Source organism: Lichenostomus cassidix, unplaced genomic scaffold (genome assembly GCF_008360975.1).
Source record: "Lichenostomus cassidix isolate B80296 unplaced genomic scaffold, HeHo_3.0 HiC_scaffold_38, whole genome shotgun sequence".
Taxonomy (NCBI): Eukaryota; Metazoa; Chordata; class Aves; order Passeriformes; family Meliphagidae; genus Lichenostomus; species Lichenostomus cassidix.
Window position 1 is genome coordinate 308443 of NW_028147440.1, and position 20186 is coordinate 328628.

At 40.6% G+C, this 20186-nt stretch overlaps 1 protein-coding gene and 1 long non-coding RNA gene across 8 annotated transcripts; one reads left to right on the forward strand and one right to left on the reverse strand.

Moving 5' to 3' along the window:
* The first annotated feature begins 2981 nt into the window (after positions 1-2981).
* Positions 2982-17245, forward strand: TNNI3 (troponin I3, cardiac type). 7 transcript variants are annotated; one of them, XM_085045353.1, is made up of 9 exons: positions 2982-3117; positions 3879-3891; positions 4733-4873; positions 7826-7867; positions 8484-8618; positions 11808-11897; positions 13025-13297; positions 15789-15886; positions 17091-17245. In XM_085045353.1, the coding sequence occupies exons 1-8, from the start codon at positions 3107-3109 to the stop codon at positions 15879-15881; spliced, it is 798 nt and encodes a 265-aa protein (XP_084901479.1). In that variant the 5' UTR covers positions 2982-3106; the 3' UTR covers positions 15882-15886; positions 17091-17245. The 7 variants fall into 7 exon arrangements, with proteins under 7 accessions (XP_084901479.1, XP_084901478.1, XP_084901484.1 ...); XM_085045352.1 differs by having other exon boundaries at positions 2983-3117; positions 15789-15882; positions 17082-17245; XM_085045357.1 differs by having other exon boundaries at positions 2995-3117; positions 13025-13195.
* A 631-nt stretch (positions 17246-17876) lies between these two features.
* Positions 17877-18066, reverse strand: LOC146422853 (uncharacterized). Its single transcript, XR_014847758.1, has 2 exons — positions 17988-18066; positions 17877-17943 (listed from the first exon to the last, which is right to left on the reverse strand). It is a non-coding gene; the product is annotated as an uncharacterized LOC146422853 (long non-coding RNA).
* Between the last annotated feature and the right edge of the window lie 2120 nt (positions 18067-20186).

A 20186-nucleotide genomic window follows, 5' to 3' on the forward strand; every position in this document is an offset into this window, starting at 1 on the left:
ACTGTTAACTAGCTCAGTAATTAGTTCCAGCTCAGGCTGGAGGATTCGAACCCGGAAAGGGGGAGATTTTGGGGTATCTGGGGTTCGTTAAACGGCCTGTTAATTAGCTAATTAATTAATTAATTAACTCATTGACTCGTTAGTTAATCCAGTAATTAGTTATCTGTACAGTTAATTAGTTCAGTAATTAGTTCCAGCTCAGGCTGGAGGATTCGAACCAGGAAATGGAGAGTCCTGGGGGTATCTGGGGTTCGTTAAACGGCCTGTTAATTAGCTAATTAACTCAGTAATTAACTCATTAACTCGGTAATTAACTCAGTAATTAGTTATCTGTACTCTTAACTAGTTCAGTAATTAGTTCCAGCTCAGGCTGGAGGATTTAAACCTGGAAATGGAGAGTCCTGGGGGCATCTGGGGTTCGTTAAACGGCCTGTTAATTAGCTAATTAACTCATTAATTAACTCATCGACTCGGTAATTAGCTACCAGCAGAGCTAACCCTTCATTAGCCACCCAATGGTTATTGTAGTTAATGAGGTTAGTCCCCAAATTAGCCCCAAAATTGTCTCCAAAGTCATTAAAACTCTTCCTTAATTAGCTAATTAGTTAGTTATTTTGTTAATTAGTTAAACTGTTAATTCCTCAATTAGTTATTTAGAGATTTTGCCACTAATTAGCCCCAAAATGGTTATAGTTAGTGAGATTTTTCCCCAAATTAGCCCTAAAATTGTCACTGAAATTCCTCTTCAATTAGCTAATTAGCTCATTAGTTAATTAATTAATCAGCTAATTAGTTATTCACAGGTCTTGCTGCTAATTAGCCCCAAAATTGGCTCTGAGGTCACCAAGATCTCCTCAAATTGGCCCCAAAATTACCCCAAAAACCCCAAATTTCACCCAAAAAATCCCAAATTTCCCCCAAAAAATCCCAAATTTCACCCAAAAATCCCAAATTTCCACCAAATTTCCCCCAAAAATCCCCAATTTCCCCCCAAAAAGTCCAAATTTCACCCAAAACCCCCAAAATTTCACCCAAAACCACCCAAATTTTCCCCAAATTTCCCCAAAAAACCCCAAAATTCCCCAAAAAAACCCAAATTTCCTCCAAAATTCCCCCAAATTTCTCACCAGAACCCCCAAAAATCCCCAAATTCACCGAAAACCCCAAAATTCCCCCAAATTTCCCCCAAAACCCCAAATTTCCCCAAAAACCCCAAATTTCCCCTCAAAATTCCAAATTCCACCCAAAACCCCCAAATTTCCCCCAAAACCCCAAATTCCCTCAATTCACACTAATTTCCAAAAAACCCCAAATTGCCCAAAATTCCCCCAAAACCCCAAAATTTCCCCCAAAACCCCCAAATTCCCTCAAATTTCACACTAATTTCCCCAAAAAATCCCAAATTGCCACCCAAAAACCCCAAAATTCCCCCAAATTTCACCCAAAAAACCCCAAATTTCTCACCAGGACCCCCAATTTCCCCCAAAAAATCCCAAATTTCCTCCCAAAATTCCCTGAAATTTCACCCAAAAACCCCAAATTCCCCCAAATTTCACCCAAAATTCCCTCAAAATTCACCCAAAATTCCTCCAAATTCCCCCATAATTCCCAAAATTTCCCCCCAAAACCCCCAAATTTTCCCCAAAAACCCCAAATTTGCCTCAAAATTCACCCAAAAAACCCCAAATTTCACCCAAAATTCCCCCAAATTCCCCCAAAAGCCCCAAATTCCCTCAAAATTCCCCCAAAATTCCCCAAATTCTCCCCAAATTCCCTCCCTCCTCCAAGCCCCGCCCCTTTCCCATTGGCCGAAGCCACGCCCACTCCAGGCCACGCCCCTTTCCCATTCACAACTTCTTTCCGGCCGAAGCCACGCCCACTCCAGGCCACGCCCCCTCGAGGCCACGCCCACCTCCCATTCATAAAGCGGCGCCGCTTTCCCACGGCTCAGAGCGCGGAGGTACGGGAAGCGAAATTTGGGGAATTTTGGGGGAAATTTGGGGTTTTTTTGGGGATTTTGGGATTCTTTGGGAGGTTCTGGGGATTTGGAGGAGATTTGGGGTGGATTTGGGGTGATTTTGGGGGAATTTGGGGTTATTTTGGGTTAATTTTGGGGGATTTTTGGATGAATTTGGGGCGATTTTGGGAGGTTTGGGGCTGAATTTGGCGTAATTTTGGGGCAATTTGGGGTTTTTTAGGGGATTTTGGGATTCTTTGGGAGGTTCTGGGGGTCTGGAGGAGATTTGGGGTGGATTTGGGGTTATTTTGGGGGATTTTTGGGGAATTTGAGGTGATTTTTGGGTTATTTTGGGGGTTTTTGGATGAATTTGGGGCGATTTTGGGAGGTTTGGGGCTGAATTTGGGGTAATTTTGGGGCAATTTGGGGATTTTTTGGGGGAATTTTGGGGTCCTGAGGTTAATTTTGGGGTTTATTTTGGGGTTTTGTTGTAATTTTGGGGTAATTTTGGTGGTTTGGGGGCGATTTTGGGGTGAATTTTGGGGTTTTGGGGTGAATTTTGGGGTTTTGGGGTGAATTTTGGGAAGAATTTTCAGGCTTTTGGTGTTTGGGGCTAATTTGGGGGATTTTGGGCTGAATTTTGGGATTTTGGGCTGAATTTTGGGATTTTGGGGTGAATTCTTGGCTTTTGGGGCTAATTTTGGGCTGAATTTTCAAGTTTTGGGGCTAATTTGGGGAGTTTGGGATGAATTTTGGGGTTTTTGGGGTGAATTTTCATGTTTTGGGGCTAATTTTGGGGCAAATTTCAGGATTTTGGGGAAATTTTGGGGTTTTGGGTTAATTTTGGTGGATTTTGGGGCAAATTTTCCCTTTTTGAGGCTAATTTGGGGTTTTGGGGCTAATTTTGGGGTAAATTTGGGGATTTTGGGATGAATTTTGGGGTAATTTTGGGATTTTGGGGTAAATTTTGGGCTGAATTTTGGGCTAAATTTGGGATTTTGGATGCCCTGGGGGGAGGGGCGATAAGGAGCTATTTTTAGCTCTTTTTCTCTTCCTTTATCAACTCTGATTCCCAAATTTGGGATTTTGGAATTTCGGGAATTTTTTGGGGAGAGACCACGTGACCTTTGACCTCCAGGTGACCTCCAGATGGCTGAGGAGTGAGTTGGGAGATTTTGGGGTTTTTTGGGGGAATTTTGGGGATTTTTTGAGGGAATTTTGGGGTTTTTTTGGGGAATTTTGGGGTTTTTTCGTGAATTTTTTTGGAGTTTTTGGGGGGAATTTTGGGATTTTGGGGAGAATTTTGGGGATTTTTTGGGGAATTTTGGGGGTTTTGGGGGAATTTTGGGGATTTTAGAGGGGTAATTTTGGGGTTTTGAGAATTTTTTGGAATTTTGGGGGAATTTTGAGGGTTTGGGTGGAATTTTGGAATTTTGGGGGAATTTTGGGGGTTTTGGGTGGAATTTTGGGTTATTTTCAAGGCTTTCGGGGGGAATTTATGGAGAATTTTAAAGGATTTTGGGAGGGAATTTGTGAGAAATTTTGGGGTTTTTTAGGGAATTTTTGGGGTTTTGGGAGGGAATTTGAGGAGATTTTGGGGGATTTTTCGGGGAATTTTGGGGTTTTTTTTCGGGGAATTTTGGGGTTTCTTAGTGGGAATTTGGGGGGAATTTTAAGGGATTTTGGGAGGGAATTTTGGGAGGATTTGAGGTTGTTTTGGGACAGAATTTAGGGGGAATTTTGGGGTTTGTTTGGGAGGGAAGTTTGGGTTTTTTTGGGGAATTTTGGGAGGGAATTTGAGAGGATTTGGGGGTGAATTTTAGGAGATTTTGGGGTGGAACTTTGGGGTGTTTTTCCCGAGGAATTTTGGGGTTTTTTTTGGAGGGATTTTCGGGTTTCTAACTCTTTTCTTTCTCCACAGGGAGGAAACTGCGGTGAGCTTCTCCAAAATTCCCCAAAATCCACCAAATTTCCTGTCAAAAATCACCCAAATTCCCTCAATTTCTCCCTAAATTTCCCCAAATTTCCTTCCCAAAATCCCCAAATTCCACCCAAATTTCCCCAAATTCCTCCCCCAAATCCTGCAAAATCCCCCAGAAATTTCCCCAAATTCCACATAAAATTCCCTCCCCAAAATTCCACCCAAATTTCCCCCAAATTCCCTCCCTAATTTCCCTCAAATTTCCCCAAAAATCCCCCAAAATTCCCCAAAAAATTCCCCAAATTCCCTCAAATTTCTCCCTCAATTCCCCCAAATTCCTTTCCCAAAATTCCACCCAAAATCCCTCAATTTCCACCCAAATTCCCCCAAATTTCCACCCTAAATTCCCTCAATCCCCTAAAAAATCCCTCAAAATCCCAAAAAATCCCCCAAAATCAAAAAAAATCCCCAAAAAATCCCAAAAAATCCCAAAAAATCCCAAAAAATCCCAAAAATTCCTGAAAATCAAAAAAATTTCCCCCAAATTTCCCCCAAATTTCCCCCAAATTTCCCCCAAATTTCCCCCAAATTTCCCCCAAATTTCCCCAAATTTCCCCAAATTTCCAAAAGATTTCCCCCAAATTTCAAAAAAATTTCCAAAAGATTTCCCCAAATTTCAAAGATTTCCCCAAATTTCCCCCAAATTTCCAAAAAATTTCCAAAAATCCCCCCAAACTCCAAAAAATCCCCAAAATCCCCAAAAAATCCCAAAAAATCCCAAAAAATCCCCCCCAAAATCCCCAAATTTCCCCAAAAATCCCCAAAATTCCTAATTTTTCTCTCCTCTCCCTCAGGGTCCGCAGGAGGAGGGGGAGGGGCAGGAGGGGGAGGGGCAGGAGGAGCTCTCAGCCGCCCCTCCCCCCAGCGCCCCTCCCCCGCTGCGCCGAAAATCCTCAGCGAATTACAGGAGTTATGCTGTGGAGCCTCACGCCAAGGTGGGATGGGAATCCTAAAATTAACCCCAAAAATCCCAACATTTCACCCCAAAAATGCCTGGAATTGCCCGAAAATCCCTGCCCCAAAAATCCCGAAATTTCACCCCCAAAATCCCGAAATTTCACCCTGAAAATGACAAAAATTCACCCCAAAAATCCCAACATTTCACCCCAAAAATCCCCAAAATCCCTAATTTCCAGTCCCAAAATTTCAGCCCAAAAAGTCCCAAAAATTCACCCCAAAAATGCCAAAATTTCACCCCAAAAATCCCTGGAATTACCCCAAAATCTCTGCCCAAAAAATCCCAAAATTTCAGCCCAAAGATTCTGAAATTTCACCGCAAAAATGACAAAAATTCACTGCAAAAAGTCCCAAAAATTCACTGCAAAAAGTCCCAAAAATTCACCCCAAAAATGCCGAAAATTCACCCAAAAAAATCCCAAAATTTCATCCCGAAAATGCCAAAAATTCACCCCGAAATTCCCAAATCCTCAGCTAACTACAGGAGTTATGCTGTGGAGCCTCACGCCAAGGTGGGATGGGAATCCTAAAATTTCACCCCAAAAACGCCAAAAATCCTAAAATTTGTACCCCAAAAATCTTATCCTAAAGTTCCCTAAATTTCCAAAATTTCAGCCCAAAAATCCCGAAATTTCTGCCCAAAATTCCCAAATTTTCACCCCAAAAATCAAAAAAATCCTAAAATTTCACCCCAAAAATCCCAAAAATTCACCCCGAAAATGCTGAAATTTCACCCCAAAAATGACAAAAATTCACCCCAAAAAGTCCCAAAATTTCAGCCCAAAAATCCCGAAATTTCAGCCCGAAATTCCCAAAAATCCCTGCCCCAAAATTCCCAAATTTCCACCCCAAAAAATCCCAAAATTTCAGCCTAAAGATTCTGAAATTTCAGCCCAAAAATGCCAAAAATTCACCCCAAAATCCCTAATTTCCAGTCCCAAAAATTCACTGCAAAAAGTCCCGAAATTTCACCCCAAAAATGCCAAAATTTCACCCCAAAAAACCCTGGAATTACCCCAAAATCCCTGCCCAAAAAATCCCAAAATTTCAGCCCAAAGATTCCGAAATTTCACCCCAAAAATGACAAAAATTCACCGCAAAAAGTCCCAAAATTTCAGCCCAAAAATGCCGAAAATTCACCCCAAAAATCCCGAAATTTTACCCCAAAATTCCCAAATCCTCAGCGAACTACAGGAGTTATGCTGTGGAGCCTCACGCTAAGGTGGCATGGAAATCCTAAAATTTCACCCCAAAAATGACAAAATTTCAGCCCAAAAATCCCGAAATTTCACCCCAAAAATGACAAAAATTCACCCCAAAAAGTCCCAAAAATTCACCCCAAAAATGACAAAAATTCACCCCAAAAAAGACAAAATTTCATCCCAAAAATCCCGAAATTTCATCCCAAAAAGTCCCAAAAATTCACCCCGAAAATGCCAAAAATTCACCCCAAAAATCCCAAAATTTCACCCCGAAAATGCCAAAAATTCACCCCAAAATTCCCAAATCCTCAGCGAATTACAGGAGTTATGCTGTGGAGCCTCACGCCAAGGTGGGATGGGAATGACAAAAATGACAAAAATTCACCCCAAAAATGACAAAAATCCTAAAATTTGTACCCCAAAAATCTTATCCTAAAGTTCCCTAAATTTCCAAAATTTCACCCCCAAAATCCCGAAAATTCACCCCAAAAATGACAAAATTTCACCCCAAAAATCCCCAAAATCCCTAATTTCCAGTCCCAAAAATTCACCCCAAAAATGACAAAAAATCACCCTAAAATGACAAAAATTCACCCCAAAAATCCCAAAATTTCCACCCCAAAAATGACAAAATTTCACCCCAAAAGTCCCAAAATTTCACCCCAAAAATGCCAAAAATTCACCCCCAAAATCCCAACATTTCACCCCAAAAATGCCTGGAATTGCCCAAAAATCCCTGCCCAAAAATTCTCAAATTTCACCCCAAAAATGACAAAATTTCAGCCCAAAAATCCCAAAATTTCACCCCAAAAATCCCTAATTTCCAGTCCCAAAAATTCACCCCAAAAATCCCAAAATTCCAGCCCAAAAATGCCAAAATTTCACCCAAAAAAATCACAAAAATTCACCCCAAAAATCCCTGGAATTACCCCAAAATCCCTGCCCAAAAAATCCCAAAATTTCAGCCCAAAGATTCCGAAATTTCACCCCAAAAATGACAAAAATTCACTGCAAAAAGTCCCAAAAATTCACCCCAAAAATGCCGAAAATTCACCCCAAAAAATCCCAAAATTTCACCCCAAAAATCCCAAAATTTCATCCCAAAAATCCCAAAATTTCACCCTGAAAATGCCAAAAATTCACCCTGAAATTCCCGAATCCTCAGCCAACTACAGGAGTTATGCTGTGGAGCCTCACGCCAAGGTGGGGATGGAAATCCTGAAATTTCACCCCAAATTTCCACCCCAAAAATGCCAAAAATCCTAAAATTTGTACCCCAAAAATCTTATCCTAAAGTTCCCTAAATTTCCGAAATTTCAGCCCAAAAATCCCGAAATTTCAGCCCAAAATTCACAAATTTTCACCCCAAAAATCAAAAAAATCCTAACATTTCAGCCCAAAAATCCCAAAAATTCACCCTAAAATTTCAGCCCAAAAATCCCAAAACTTCACCCCAAAAATCCCCAAAATCCCTAATTTCCAGTCCCAAAAATTCACCCCAAAAATCCCAAAACTTCACCCCAAAAAGCCCTAATTTCCAGTCCCAAAAATTCACCCCAAAAAATCCCAAAATTTCACCCCAAAAATCCCCAAAATGCCCAAAATTTCAGCCCAGAATTCCCAAAAATCCCTAATTTCCAGTCCCACAAATCCCAAAATTTCAGCCCAAAATTTCCCCAATTCACCCCAAATTTCCCAAAATTCTAACCCCAAATTTTCTCTCCCCAGAGAAAATCCAAAATTTCAGCTTCCCGAAAGCTGCAGCTGAAGGTGAGGAAAAAAACCTGAATTTTGGGGGAGAAAACTCAATTTTTTGGGGAAAAAAACCCAAATTTGGGGAAGAAAATCCCAAATTTGGGAGGAAAAAACATAATTTTAGGGAGAGAAACCTAATTTTTTGGGGGAAAAACCCAATTTTGGGAGCAAAAACCCAAATTTGGGAAAAACACCCAAATTTAGGGTAGAAAAATCCAAATTTTGGGCAGAAAAAGTGCAATTTTGGGGAAAAAACCCAAATTTTGGGGAGAAAAGCCACAAATTTTGGGAAGGAAAAATCCCATTTTTGGGGGAAAAAAACCCATTTTTGGGGGAAAAACCCAATTTTGAAAGCAAAAACCCAAATTTGGGAAAAACCCCCAAATTTAGGGTAGAAAAATCCAAATTTTGGGCAGAAAAAGTGCAATTTTGGGGAAAAACCCCAAATTTTGGGGAGAAAACCCACAAATTTTGGGAAGGAAAAATCCCATTTTTGGGGGAAAAAACCCATTTTTGGGGGAAAAACCCAATTTTTGGAGCAAAAACCCAAATTTGAGGAAAAAACCCCAAATTTAGGGTAGAAAAATCCAAATTTTAAGATTCCCTAATTAATTTTTTTTTGCCCCTTTAGACTCTTTTGCTCCAAAGAGCCAAAAAGGATCTGGAAAAGGAAGAACAAGAAAAATCCAACGAGAAAATTCGAGTTTTGGGAGAACTTTGTCCTCCTCTGGGGGCTCTGGAGGACATGGGGGTGGCTGAGCTGCAGGTGAGGCTTGGGGACATTTTTGGGGACAGTTTTGGGGGATTTGGGGACATTTTTGGGGAAATTTTTTGGGATTTGGGGACATTTGGGGACATTTTTGGGAATTTGGGAACATTTTGGGGACATTTTTGGGGATTTTGGAAGTTTTTGGGGACATTTTTGAGGATTTGGGGGACTTTGGGGTCATTTTGGGTGATTTGGGGACATTTTTGGGGAAGTTTTTGGGGATTTGGGGACATTTTTGGGGACATTTTGGGGGATTTGGGAACATTTTGGGGCACTTTTTGGGACATTTTGGGAGATTTGGGAACATTTTGGGGACATTTTGGGGCACTTTTTGGGACATTTTGGGAGATTTGGGGACATTTTTGGGGTCATTTTGGGGGTTTGGGGTCATTTTGGGGACATTTTGGGGGATTTGGGGACATTTTGGGGGATTTGGGGACGTTTTTTGGGACATTTTGGGGATTTGGGGGACTTTGGGGACATTTTTGGGGGATTTGGGGACATTTGGGGACCTTTTGGGGGATTTGGGGACATTTTTGGGGTCATTTTGGTGACATTTTTGGGGATTTGGGGATATTTTTGGGGATTTGAGGACATTTAGGGTCATTTTTGGGGATATTTTCGGAGTCCTGGGTCCAGAAATATGAGGGGAAAATGCTGGAAAATGCAGGGGGAGAAAAGAGTGGGAAACGTGAGGGGAAAATGGGCTGGAAAATGGGGAAAATGGTGAAAAATGTGAGGGAAAAGTGGCAGGAAAAATGAGGAGAAAGGGTGGAAAATATGAGGGGAAAAGAGAGGAAAACGTAGGAGAAAAATGGTGAGAAATGTGAGGGGGAAATAGTGGAAAATATGAGGGGAAAAGAGGAAAATGTGAGGGAAAATTGGTGGGAAATGTGAGGAGAAAAAGGTTGGGAAATGTGAGGGGAAAATGTGAGGAGAAAATGGAGGGAAATGTGAGGGGAAAAGAGGGGGAAAAATGAGGGAAAATGGTGAAAAATGTGAGGGGAAAGAGTGGGAAATGTGAGGGAAAAATTGTGGGGAAAATGAGGGAAAACAGAGGAAAATGTGAGGGGAAAAATGGTGGAAAATGTGAGGGGAAAAGGGTGGAAAAATGAGGGAAAACGGTGGAAAATGTGAGGAGAAAATGGAGGGAAATGTGAGGGGAAAATGACAAGAAACGTGAGGGAAAAATGGCAGAAAATGTGAGGAGAAAATGGTGGAAAATGTGAGGGGAAAATGGGCTGGAAAAAGGGTGGAAAACGTGAGGGGAAAATGGGAAATTGGAGAGGAGAAAAGGTGGGAAACGTGAGGGGAAAGAGTGCGAAATGTGAGGAGAAAATGGTGGAAAAAATGAGGGGAAAAGAGGGGGAAAATATGAGGGAAAAGCGAGGAAAACGTGAGGGGAAAAATGGTGAGGAATGTGAGAGGAAAATGGTGGAAAATGTGAGGGGAAAAAGGAAGGAAAAATGAGGGAAAAGGGTGGAAATGTAAGGGGAAAAAAGGTTGGGGAAAATGTGAGGGGAAAAAGAGCAGGAAAATAAGAGTTAAAACGGTGAAAAATGTGAGGGAAAAAGATGGGAATGTGAGGGGAGAAAAGGGTGGGAAAAATGAGGAAAAAGGGTGGAAAACGTGAGGGAAAAATGAGGGGAAAATGGTGGAAAATGTGAGGGGAAAAAGGCAGGAAGGTGAGGGGAGAAAGGTTGGGGAAAATGAGAGAAAATGGTGGAAAATGTGAGGGGGAAATTGAGGGAAATGTGAGGGGGAAAGAGAGAAAAACATGAGGGGAAAATGGTGGAAAATGGAGGAAAAAAGGGGTGAGAAATATGAGGGGAAAATGACAAGAAACAAAAAACAAAAAAAAAAAAAAAAAAAAAAAAAAAAAAAAAAAAAAAAAAAAAAAAAAAAAAAAAAAAAAACAAAAAAAAAAAAAACAAAAAACAAAAAAAAAAAAATCGAGGGGAAAATGACAAGAAATGGAAAAATGGCAGAAAATGTGAGGAAAAATGGTGAAAAACCTGAGGGGAAAATGTGTGAAATGTGAGGAGAAAAGAGCGGGAAACGTGAGGGGAAATTGAGGGAAATGTGAGGAGAAAAGAGAGAAAAACATGAGGGGAAAAGAGTGGGAAAAGTGAGGGGAAAATGGTGGAAAATGGAGGCAAAAAAGGGTGGGAAATGCGAGGGAAAAGAGCGAGAAATGTGAGGGGGAAATGGCGGAAAATGTGAGGAGAAAATGGTGAAAAACCTGAGGGGAAAATGCGGGAAATGTGAGGAGAAAAGAGCGGGAAATGTGAGGGGAAAAATGGAGGGAAATGTGAGGGGAAAATGACAAGAAACGTGAGGGAAAATGGTGAAAAACCTGAGGGAAAAATGGTGGAAAACGTGAGGGAAAAATGGTGGAAAACGTGAGGGAAAAATGGTGGAAAACGTGAGGGAAAAATGGTGGAAAACGTGAGGAAAAAATGGTGGAAAACGTGAGGAAAAAATGGTGGAAAACGTGAGGGAAAAATGGTGGAAAACGTGAGGGAAAAATGGTGGAAAACGTGAGGAAAAAATGGTGGAAAACGTGAGGAAAAAATGGTGGAAAACGTGAGGGAAAAATGGTGGAAAACGTGAGGGAAAAATGGTGGAAAACGTGAGGAAAAAATGGTGGAAAACGTGAGGAAAAAATGGTGGAAAACGTGAGGGAAAAATGGTGGAAAACGTGAGGGAAAAATGGTGGAAAACGTGAGGAAAAAATGGTGGAAAACGTGAGGAAAAAAAAAACAAAAAATGGTGGAAAACGTGAGGGAAAAATGGTGGAAAACGTGAGGAAAAAATGGTGGAAAACGTGAGGAAAAAATGGTGGAAAACGTGAGGAAAAAATGGTGGAAAACGTGAGGAAAAAATGGTGGAAAACGTGAGGAAAAAATGGTGGAAAACGTGAGGAAAAAATGGTGAACAATGTGAGGGGAAAAAGGCAGGAAATATGAGGAAAAAAATGGTGAAAAACATGAGGGAAAAAGGCAGGAAATATGAGGAGAAAAGAGCGGGAAACGTGAGGGGAAAAATGGAGGGAAATGTGAGGGAGAAAACTGGGGACATTGGGGGATTTGGGGACATTGAGGACATCCATTAATGTCCCCAAATGTCCCCAAATGTCCTCAAATGTCCCCATTAATGTCCCCAAATGTCCCCTGCTGTCCCCAGGAGCTGTGCCGGCAGCTCCATTCCCGTGTGTGGAGAGTGGATGAGGAGAGATACGACATGGGAACCCGAGTGAGCAAGAACGTGGCCGAGGTGAGTTTTGGGGGGATTTTGGGGGATTTTGGGGTCATTTTTGGGGTGATTTTATGGTGATTTTCTGGGAACTTTTAGATCATTTTCTGGGTCATTTTTTGGGGTCATTTTGGCATCATTTTCTGGGTGATTTTTGGGTTGTTTTTGGGGTGATTTTGGTGTTATCTTCTGGGTGATTTTTGGGTGATTTTGGGGTCATTTTTGGGGTGATTTGGGGTCATTTTCTGGGTGATTTTTGGGGTGATTTGGGGTCATTTTTGGGGTGATTTTATGGTGATTTTCTGGGAATTTTTGGATCATTTTCTGGGTGATTTTTGGGGTGATTTGGGGTCAATTTTGGGGTGATTTTGGGGTCATTTGGAGTTTTTTTTGGGGTGATTTTATGGTGATTTTCTGGGAACTTTTGGATCATTTTCTGGGTGATTTTTGGGGTCATTTGGGGTCATTTTTGGGGTGATTTTTGGGGGATTTTGGGGTCATTTTTGGGGTGATTTTATGGTGATTTTCTGGGAATTTTTGGATCATTTTCTGGGTCATTTTTTGGGGTCATTTTGGTATCATTTTCTGGGTGATTTTTGGGTGATTTTGGGGTCATTTTTGGGGTGATTTTATGGTGATTTTCTGGGAATTTTTGGATAATTTTCTGGGTGATTTTTGGGGTGATTTTGGGGTTTTTTTTGGGGTGATTTTGGGCTGATTTTAGGATGGTTTTAGGATGATTTTGGGCTGATTTTGGGCTGAATTTTGGGTTTTTGCTCTCTCTAGCTAGAAGAACTCCACCGCAGAGTGACCACCAGGGTGATTTTTGGGCTAATTTTGGTTTTTTTGGTCTCTCTCTCCCCAAAGCTCGAGGAACTCTGCTGCAGAGTGACCACTGGGATGATTTCCTGTCTGATTTTTGGCTAATTTTGGGTTTTTTGGTTATTTTATTCCCCAAAGCTGGAGGAGCTCCGTCGCAGAGTGACCGCTGGGACCATTTCCTGTGTGATTTTTGGGTTAATTTTGGTTTTTTTGGTTATTTTATTCCCCAAAGCTCGAGGAGCTCCGGCGCAGAGTGACCGCCAGGATGATTTTCTGTCTGATTTTGGGCTGAATTTTGGTTTTTTTGGGTTTTTTGGTCTCCCCAGCTAGAAGAACTCCGGCGCCGAGTGACCGCCGGCCGTTTCGTGCGGCCGAACCTTCGCCGTGTCCGGCTGTCGGCCGATGCCATGATGGCAGCTCTGCTGGGGACAAAGCCCAAGATGGGGACAGACCTGAGGGCAGGGCTGCGCCAGGTGCGCAAGGACGACGCTGAGAAGGTGAGAAATTATCCAAAATCACCCAAAATGAACCCAAAATTAACCCAAAACCCAGAGCTGAGGGCAGGGCTGCGCCAGGTGCGCAAGGACAACGCTGAGAAGGTGAGAAATTACCTAAAATTACCCCCAAAATCCCACCAAATTCCCCAAAAAGTCCCCAAAATATCACTGTAAACTCACCCCAAAATTACCACAAAATTAGCCCAAAAATTACCCCAAAGTTTACAGAAAAATCGCTGCAAAGTCACCCAAAATTCCCACAAAATCACCCAGAAAACGACCCCAAAACCAGCCAAAAAATGACCACAAAATCATCCCAAAAATCAGCCCAAAATCATCCAGAAATCAGCCCAATCTGACCCCAAAAACCAGCCAGAAATCAGCCCAAAGTTGCCAAAAAAATCATCCAGAAATTACCCCAAAAATGACCACAAAATCCCCCAAAATCAGCCCAAAATTCCCCAAAAAATCATCATAAACTCACCTAAAATTCCCACAAAATCACCCCAGAAATGACCCAAAAATGGCCCCAAAACGGCCCCAAAATCACCCAAAATTCCCCCAAAACCCAAGCTGGGGACAGACCTGAGGGCAGGGCTGCGCCAGGTGTGCAAGGATGATGCTGAGAAGGTGAGAAATCACCTAAAATCACCAAAAATCACCCAAAATTAACCCAGAAATGATCCTGAAATGATCTAGAAATCATCCAGAAAATTCCCACAAAATTGACTCAAAATTCACCCAGAAATGGCCCCAAAATGACCCAAAAATGACTCCAAAATGACCCCAGAAATCATCCCAAAATCATCCAGAAATCATCCCAAAATCATCCAGAAAATCACCTGAAAATAACCCAGAAAATGACTCCAAAATCACCATAAAATGACCCCAAAATTCCCACAAAATTACCACAAAATCACCCCAGAAATGGCCCCAAAATGACCCCAAAATCCCCCAAAATTAACCCAAAACCCAAACTGAGGGCAGGGCTGCGCCAGGTGCGCTCACCCAGAAAAGGCCACAAAATGACCCAAAATTAACCCAAAATCCCCCAAATTTAACCCAAAATCATCCAGAAATCATCCCCAAAATGACCACAAAATTGACCCAAAATTCCCCCAAAATTCACACAAAATCAACCCAAAATGACCCCAAAATGACCCAAAAATCACCCCAAAAATCATCCCAAAATCATCCAGAAAATCAACCCAAAATCATCTGGAAATCATCACAAAATGACCCCAAAATCACCCCAAAAATCATCCCAAAAATGATCACAAAATTCGCCCAAAATCAGCCCAGAAATCACTCCCAAATTAAAAAAAAAATTACTTTAAACTCACCCAGAATTCCCACAAAATCACCCCAAAAATGACCAAACAAAATCACCACCAAAGCACCCCAAAATTTCCCCAAAGTGACCCCAAAATTCACATTTGGTGCCATTTTGATCCCATTTTGGTGACATTTGGTGACATTTTTTCCCAGGAGAACCACAAGGTTGGCGACTGGTGACATTTGGTGCCATTTAATGTCATTTTTGTGCCATTTTTGTGCCATTTAATGCCATTTTTGTGCCATTTAATGCCATTTTAATGCCATTTAATGACATTTAATCCAATTTAATCCCATTTTTGTTCCATTTAATGCCATTTTGGTGCCATTTGGTGCCATTTTGTGACACCTTGGTGACATTTTGTGACACTTCCATGCCATTTAATGCCATTTAATGCCATTTAATCCAATTTTTGTTCCATTTAATGCCATTTTTGTGCCACTTAGTGCCATTTTGTGACACTTTGATGCCATTTAATGCCATTTTGGTGACATTTAGTGACATTTGGTGACATTTAATGCCATTTTTTGTGCCATTTGGTGCCATTTTGTGACACTTCCATGCCATTTTAATGCCATTTAATGCCATTTTTGTGCCATTTGATGCCATTTTGGTGACAATCAGTGACATTTAGTGACATTTTGGTGACATTTTGTCCCCAGGAGAACCGCGAGGTCGGCGACTGGTGACATTTTGTGACACTTTGATGCCATTTAATGCCATTTAATCCAATTTTTGTTCCATTTAATGCCATTTTTGTTCCATTTGATCCCATTTTGGTGACATTTGGTGACATTTTGGTGACATTTTTGTCCCCAGGAGAACCGCGAGGTCGGCGATTGGTGACATTTGATGCCATTTTTGTGCCATTTAATGCCATTTAATGCCATTTAATCCAATTTTTGTTCCATTTAATGCCATTTTGGTGACAGTTAGTGACATTTTGGTGACATTTGGTGACATTTTGGTGACATTTTGTCCCCAGGAGAACCGCGAGGTCGGCGACTGGTGACATTTAATGCCATTTTTGTGCCATTCAATGCCATTTAATGCCATTTTAATGCCATTTAATGCCATTTAATCCAATTTTTGTTCCATTTAATGCCATTTGATCCCATTTTGGTGACATTTTGGTGCCATTTGATGCCATTTTGGTGCCATTTGGTGACATTTTGGTGACAGTTAGTGACAATTTGGTGCCATTTGATGCCATTTTGGTGACATTTGGTGACATTTTGGTGACATTTTTGTCCCCAGGAGAACCGCGAGGTCGGCGACTGGCGCAAGAACGTCGACGCCATGAGTGGAATGGAGGGAAGGAAGAAGAAATTCGAGGGAGCAGCAGCCTGAGGTGGGTGAGAAATTCACCCAAAAATCACCCAAAATTTGGGAGTTTTACCCCAAAAAATCATCCCAGAAAATGTGGGAATTTTACCCCAAAAAATGGGAATTTTCCCCCCAAAAATACCCCAAAAATTGTGGGATTTCACCCAAAAAACCCTCCAAAATTTGGGAATTTTACCCAAAAAAAAAAGGGAATTTGTCCCAAAAAATGATCCTAAAACAATGTGGGAATTCACCCAAATAAACCCCAAAAATTTGGGAGTTTTACCCAAAAAAAAGTGGAAATTTTACCAAAAAAAAACCCCAAAAAACCCTGGGAATTTTCCCAAAAATAGCCCAAAAAATGGGAATTTTACCCCAAAAAATGATCCCAGAAAATGTGGGGAATTCACCCAAAAATACCCCAAAAAACTGGGAATTTATCCCAAAAAATGATCCTAAAAAATTTGGGAATTTTACCCCAAAAAATGGGAATTTTCCCCCCAAAAATACCCCAAAAATTCTGGAGTTTTACCCAAAAATACCCCAAAAAACTGGGAGTTTTACCCCAAAAAATGATCCCAAAAAATGGGAATTTTCCCCCCAAAAATACTCCAAAAACTTGGGAATTTATCCCAAAAAATGATCCTAAAAATTTTCGGAATTTTACCCAAAAAATGGGAATTTTCCCCCCAAAAAAACCCCAAAAATGTGGGAGTTTTACCCAGAAAACCCCAAAAAAATGAGAATTTTACCCCAAAAAATGGGAATTTTCCCCCCAAAAATACCCCAAAAACTTGGGAATTTTACCCAAAAAAACCCCTAAAAATTCGGGAGTTTCCCAAAAAAATTACCCAAAAAATATGGGAATTCTCCCAAAAAAATCCTGGATTTCCTCCCCCCAAAAATGGATTTTCTCCCCAAAAAAACTTGGGATTTTTCCCCCAAAAATCTTGGGATTTTTTCCCCAAAATCCTTGTTTTTTTCCCCAAAAATAATTGGGATTTTCTCTCAAAATAATTGGGATTTTTCACGTAAAAATAATTGGGATTTTCCCCTGAAAAACTCCAGGATTTTTCCCCAAAATAATTGGGATTTTCCCCTAAAAAACTTCAGGATTTTCCCAAAAAATTCCAGAATTTTTCCCAAAAATAATTGGAATTTTCCCCAAAAAAATCCTTGAATTTTTCCCCCAAAAATCTCCAAAATTCCCCAAATTTTCCACAGGAAGAACAGAACATTCTGGAATTCTCCATCATCACCTTCATCACCTTCATCATCACCATCATCATCATCACAACCCCAAAAAAAACCCAAAATAACCCCAAAAAAACCCCAAAAAACCCCAAAATTAACCTAAATAAACCCCAAATAAAACCCTTCAGCATCAATCCATGGAGTCTTCATTGTGTTTGTTAATTAATTTAATTAATGGGTGGAAATTGGGGTTTGTTGTCCTTTTTTTCCTCATTTTTCCCAAAATTTTTCCTCATTTTTCCCAAAATTTTTCCTCATTTTTCCCCAAATTTCTCCTTTTTTCCCCAAATTTTTTCCTCATTTTTCCCAAAATTTTTTCCTCATTTTTCCCAAATTTTTCCTCATTTTTCCCAAAATTTCTCCTCATTTTTCCCAAATTTTCTCCTCATTTTTCCCAAAATTTTTCCTCATTTTTCCCAATTTTTTTTCTCATTTTTCCCAAAATTTCTCCTCATTTTTCCCCAAAATTTTCCTCATTTTCCCAAAATTTTTTCCTCATTTTTCCCCAAATTTTTCCCCATTTTTCCCCAAATTTTTCCCCATTTTCCCCCAAATTTTTTCCTCATTTTTCCCCAAATTTTTTCCTCATTTTTCCCAAAATTTCTCCTCATTTTTCCCAAAATTTTTCCTCATTTTTCCCTCCTTTTTTCCCTCATTTTTCTCCCATTTTTTCTCTCCCATTTTCCATCATTTTCCCCTCATATTTCTGACCCCAAAAACCTCAAAATTTCACCCAAAAACCCCCAAAATTTCATCCTGAAACAACCCCAGGATTTTCCCCAAAAATGTCCGAATTTTCCCCAAAAAACCCTCAGGATTTTCCCAAAAAAAACTTGGGATTTTCCCCCAAAACAACCCCAGGATTTTCCCAAAAACCCCAAAATTTTCCCCAAAAAACCTCAGGATTTTTCCCCAAAGAAAACCTGGAATTTTCACCCAAAACTTCAGGATTTTCACCCAAAAAACCTCAATATTTTCCCCCAAAAAACACCCAAAATCACCCAAAAAAACCCTAAAATAGCCCAAAAATCCCCAAAAACCTCCAAAATCCTCCCAAAAAAACACCCAAAAAACACCCAAAATCACCCAAAAATCTCCAAAATCACCCAAAAATCATCCCAAAAATCCCAAAAAACACCCAAAACCCCCCAAAATAACCCAAAAATCACCCAAAAACCTCCAAAATCCTCCCAAAAAAACACCCAAAAAACCCCAAAAATCACCCAAAAAACCCCAATTTTCCCAAAAAAAAACCCCAAATTCCCCAAATTTCATCCTCATCCTCACCCCAAAATAAACCTCATTTGCATAATTAACGATGATTGTTGTTTATTAATTAACCTGATTTGGGACTCCTGGGGGCGTTTTGGGGGATTTTTGGGGTTTTTGGGGATTTTTGGTGATTTTTGGGTTATTTTTGGGTTATTTTTTGGGTTTTTTGGTGGTTTTTGGGTGATTTTTTTGGGATTTTGGTGGTTTTTGGTGATTTTTTGGGGATTTTGGTGGCTTTTGGGTGGTTTTTTGGGGGATTTTTGGGAGGATTTGGGGTTTTTTGTTGATTTTTGGGTTATTTTGGTGGGTTTTGGGTGATTTTTGGGGGATTTTTGGGAAGATTTTGGGTTATTTGGGGTGATTTTGGGTTATTTTGGTGGTTTTTGGGAGGATTTTGGGGTTTTTTGGGTGATTTTTGGATTATTTTGGGGTTTTTGGGTGTTTTTTGGGTTTTTTTGAGAGGATTTGGGTTTTTTTGGTGATTTTTCGGTTATTTTGGTGGTTTTTTGGGTGATTTTGGGTGTTTTTTTGGGTGATTTTTGGGTTTTTTGGGTGATTTTGGGTGGTTTTTTTGTTTTTTGGGGGTTTGGGTGATTTCTGGGTGATTTTTGGGTTATTTTGGTGGTTTTTTGGGTGATTTTTAGGTCTTTTGGGTGATTTTTGGGTTTTTTGGGTGATTTTGGGTGTTTTTGTTTTTTGGGGGGTTTGGGTGATTTCTGGGTGATTTTTGGGTTATTTTAAGCTTTTTTAGGTTTTTTTGTTTGTTTTTATGGTGATTTTTGGGTCACTTTAGGGTTTTTTAAGTTTTTATGGTAATTTTTGGGTTATTTTAGGGTTTTTTGGGGGTTCCTGGGGGAATCCTGAGAGATTTTTGAGGACATTTGAGTGTTTTTAGTTAATCCTGAGCGTTTTTGGGGAAATCCTGAGTGATTTTTGGGGTGATTTAAGCATTTTTTGGGGAATCCTGAGTGATTTTTGGGGTGATTTAAGCATTTTTGGGGAAATCCTGAGTGATTTTTGGGGCGATTTAAGTGTTTTTTGGGGAATCCTGAGAGATTTTTGGGGCGATTTAAGCATTTTTTGGGGAATCCTGAGTGATTTTTGGGGTGATTTAAGTGTTTTTTGGGAAATCCTGAGTGATTTTTGGGGTGATTTAAGCATTTTTTGGGGAAATCCTGAGAGATTTTTGGGGCGATTTAAGTGTTTTTGGGGAATCCTGAGTGATTTTTGGGGAATCCTGAGAGATTTTTGGGGTGATTTAAGCATTTTTTGGGGAAATCCTGAGTGATTTTTGGGGCGATTTAAGTGTTTTTGGGGAATCCTGAGAGATTTGGGGAATCCTGAGAGATTTTTGGGGTGATTTAAGCATTTTTTGGGGAATCCTGAGGGATTTTTGAGGTATCCTGAGCCATTTTTTGGGATTTCTCCTCTTCAGGGATCTCCTGGTCCTGGGTGGATTTGGGGGATTTTTGGGGAGATTTTGGGGTGGATTTGGGTGATTTTGGGGGTGATTTTGGGGTGGATTTGGGGGATTTTTGGGGAGATTTTGGAGTCAATTCTGGGGTGGATTTTGGGGATTTTTGGGGAGATTCTGGGGGTGATTTTGGGGATTTTGGGAGTGATTTTGGGGGTGATTTTGGGGATCCCAGGGGTGATTCTGGGGCTGATTTTGGGGTGGAATTTGGGGATTTTTGGGGTGATTCCAGGGCTGATCCTGGAGGTGATTTTGGGGCAGAATTTGGTGATTCTGGGGCTGATTTTGGGGTGGAATTTGGGGATTTTTGGGGTGATCCTGGAGGTGGT

What these genes read in the sequence shown, in the direction of transcription:
- TNNI3 (XM_085045353.1), top strand. An exon ending in CCCGAAAGCTGCAGCTGAAG is followed by an intron (nt 7,868 to 8,483) that starts GTGAGGAAAAAA and finishes TTGCCCCTTTAG; the next exon opens with ACTCTTTTGCTCCAAAGAGC. An exon ending in TGAGCAAGAACGTGGCCGAG is followed by an intron (nt 11,898 to 13,024) that starts GTGAGTTTTGGG and finishes TGGTCTCCCCAG; the next exon opens with CTAGAAGAACTCCGGCGCCG.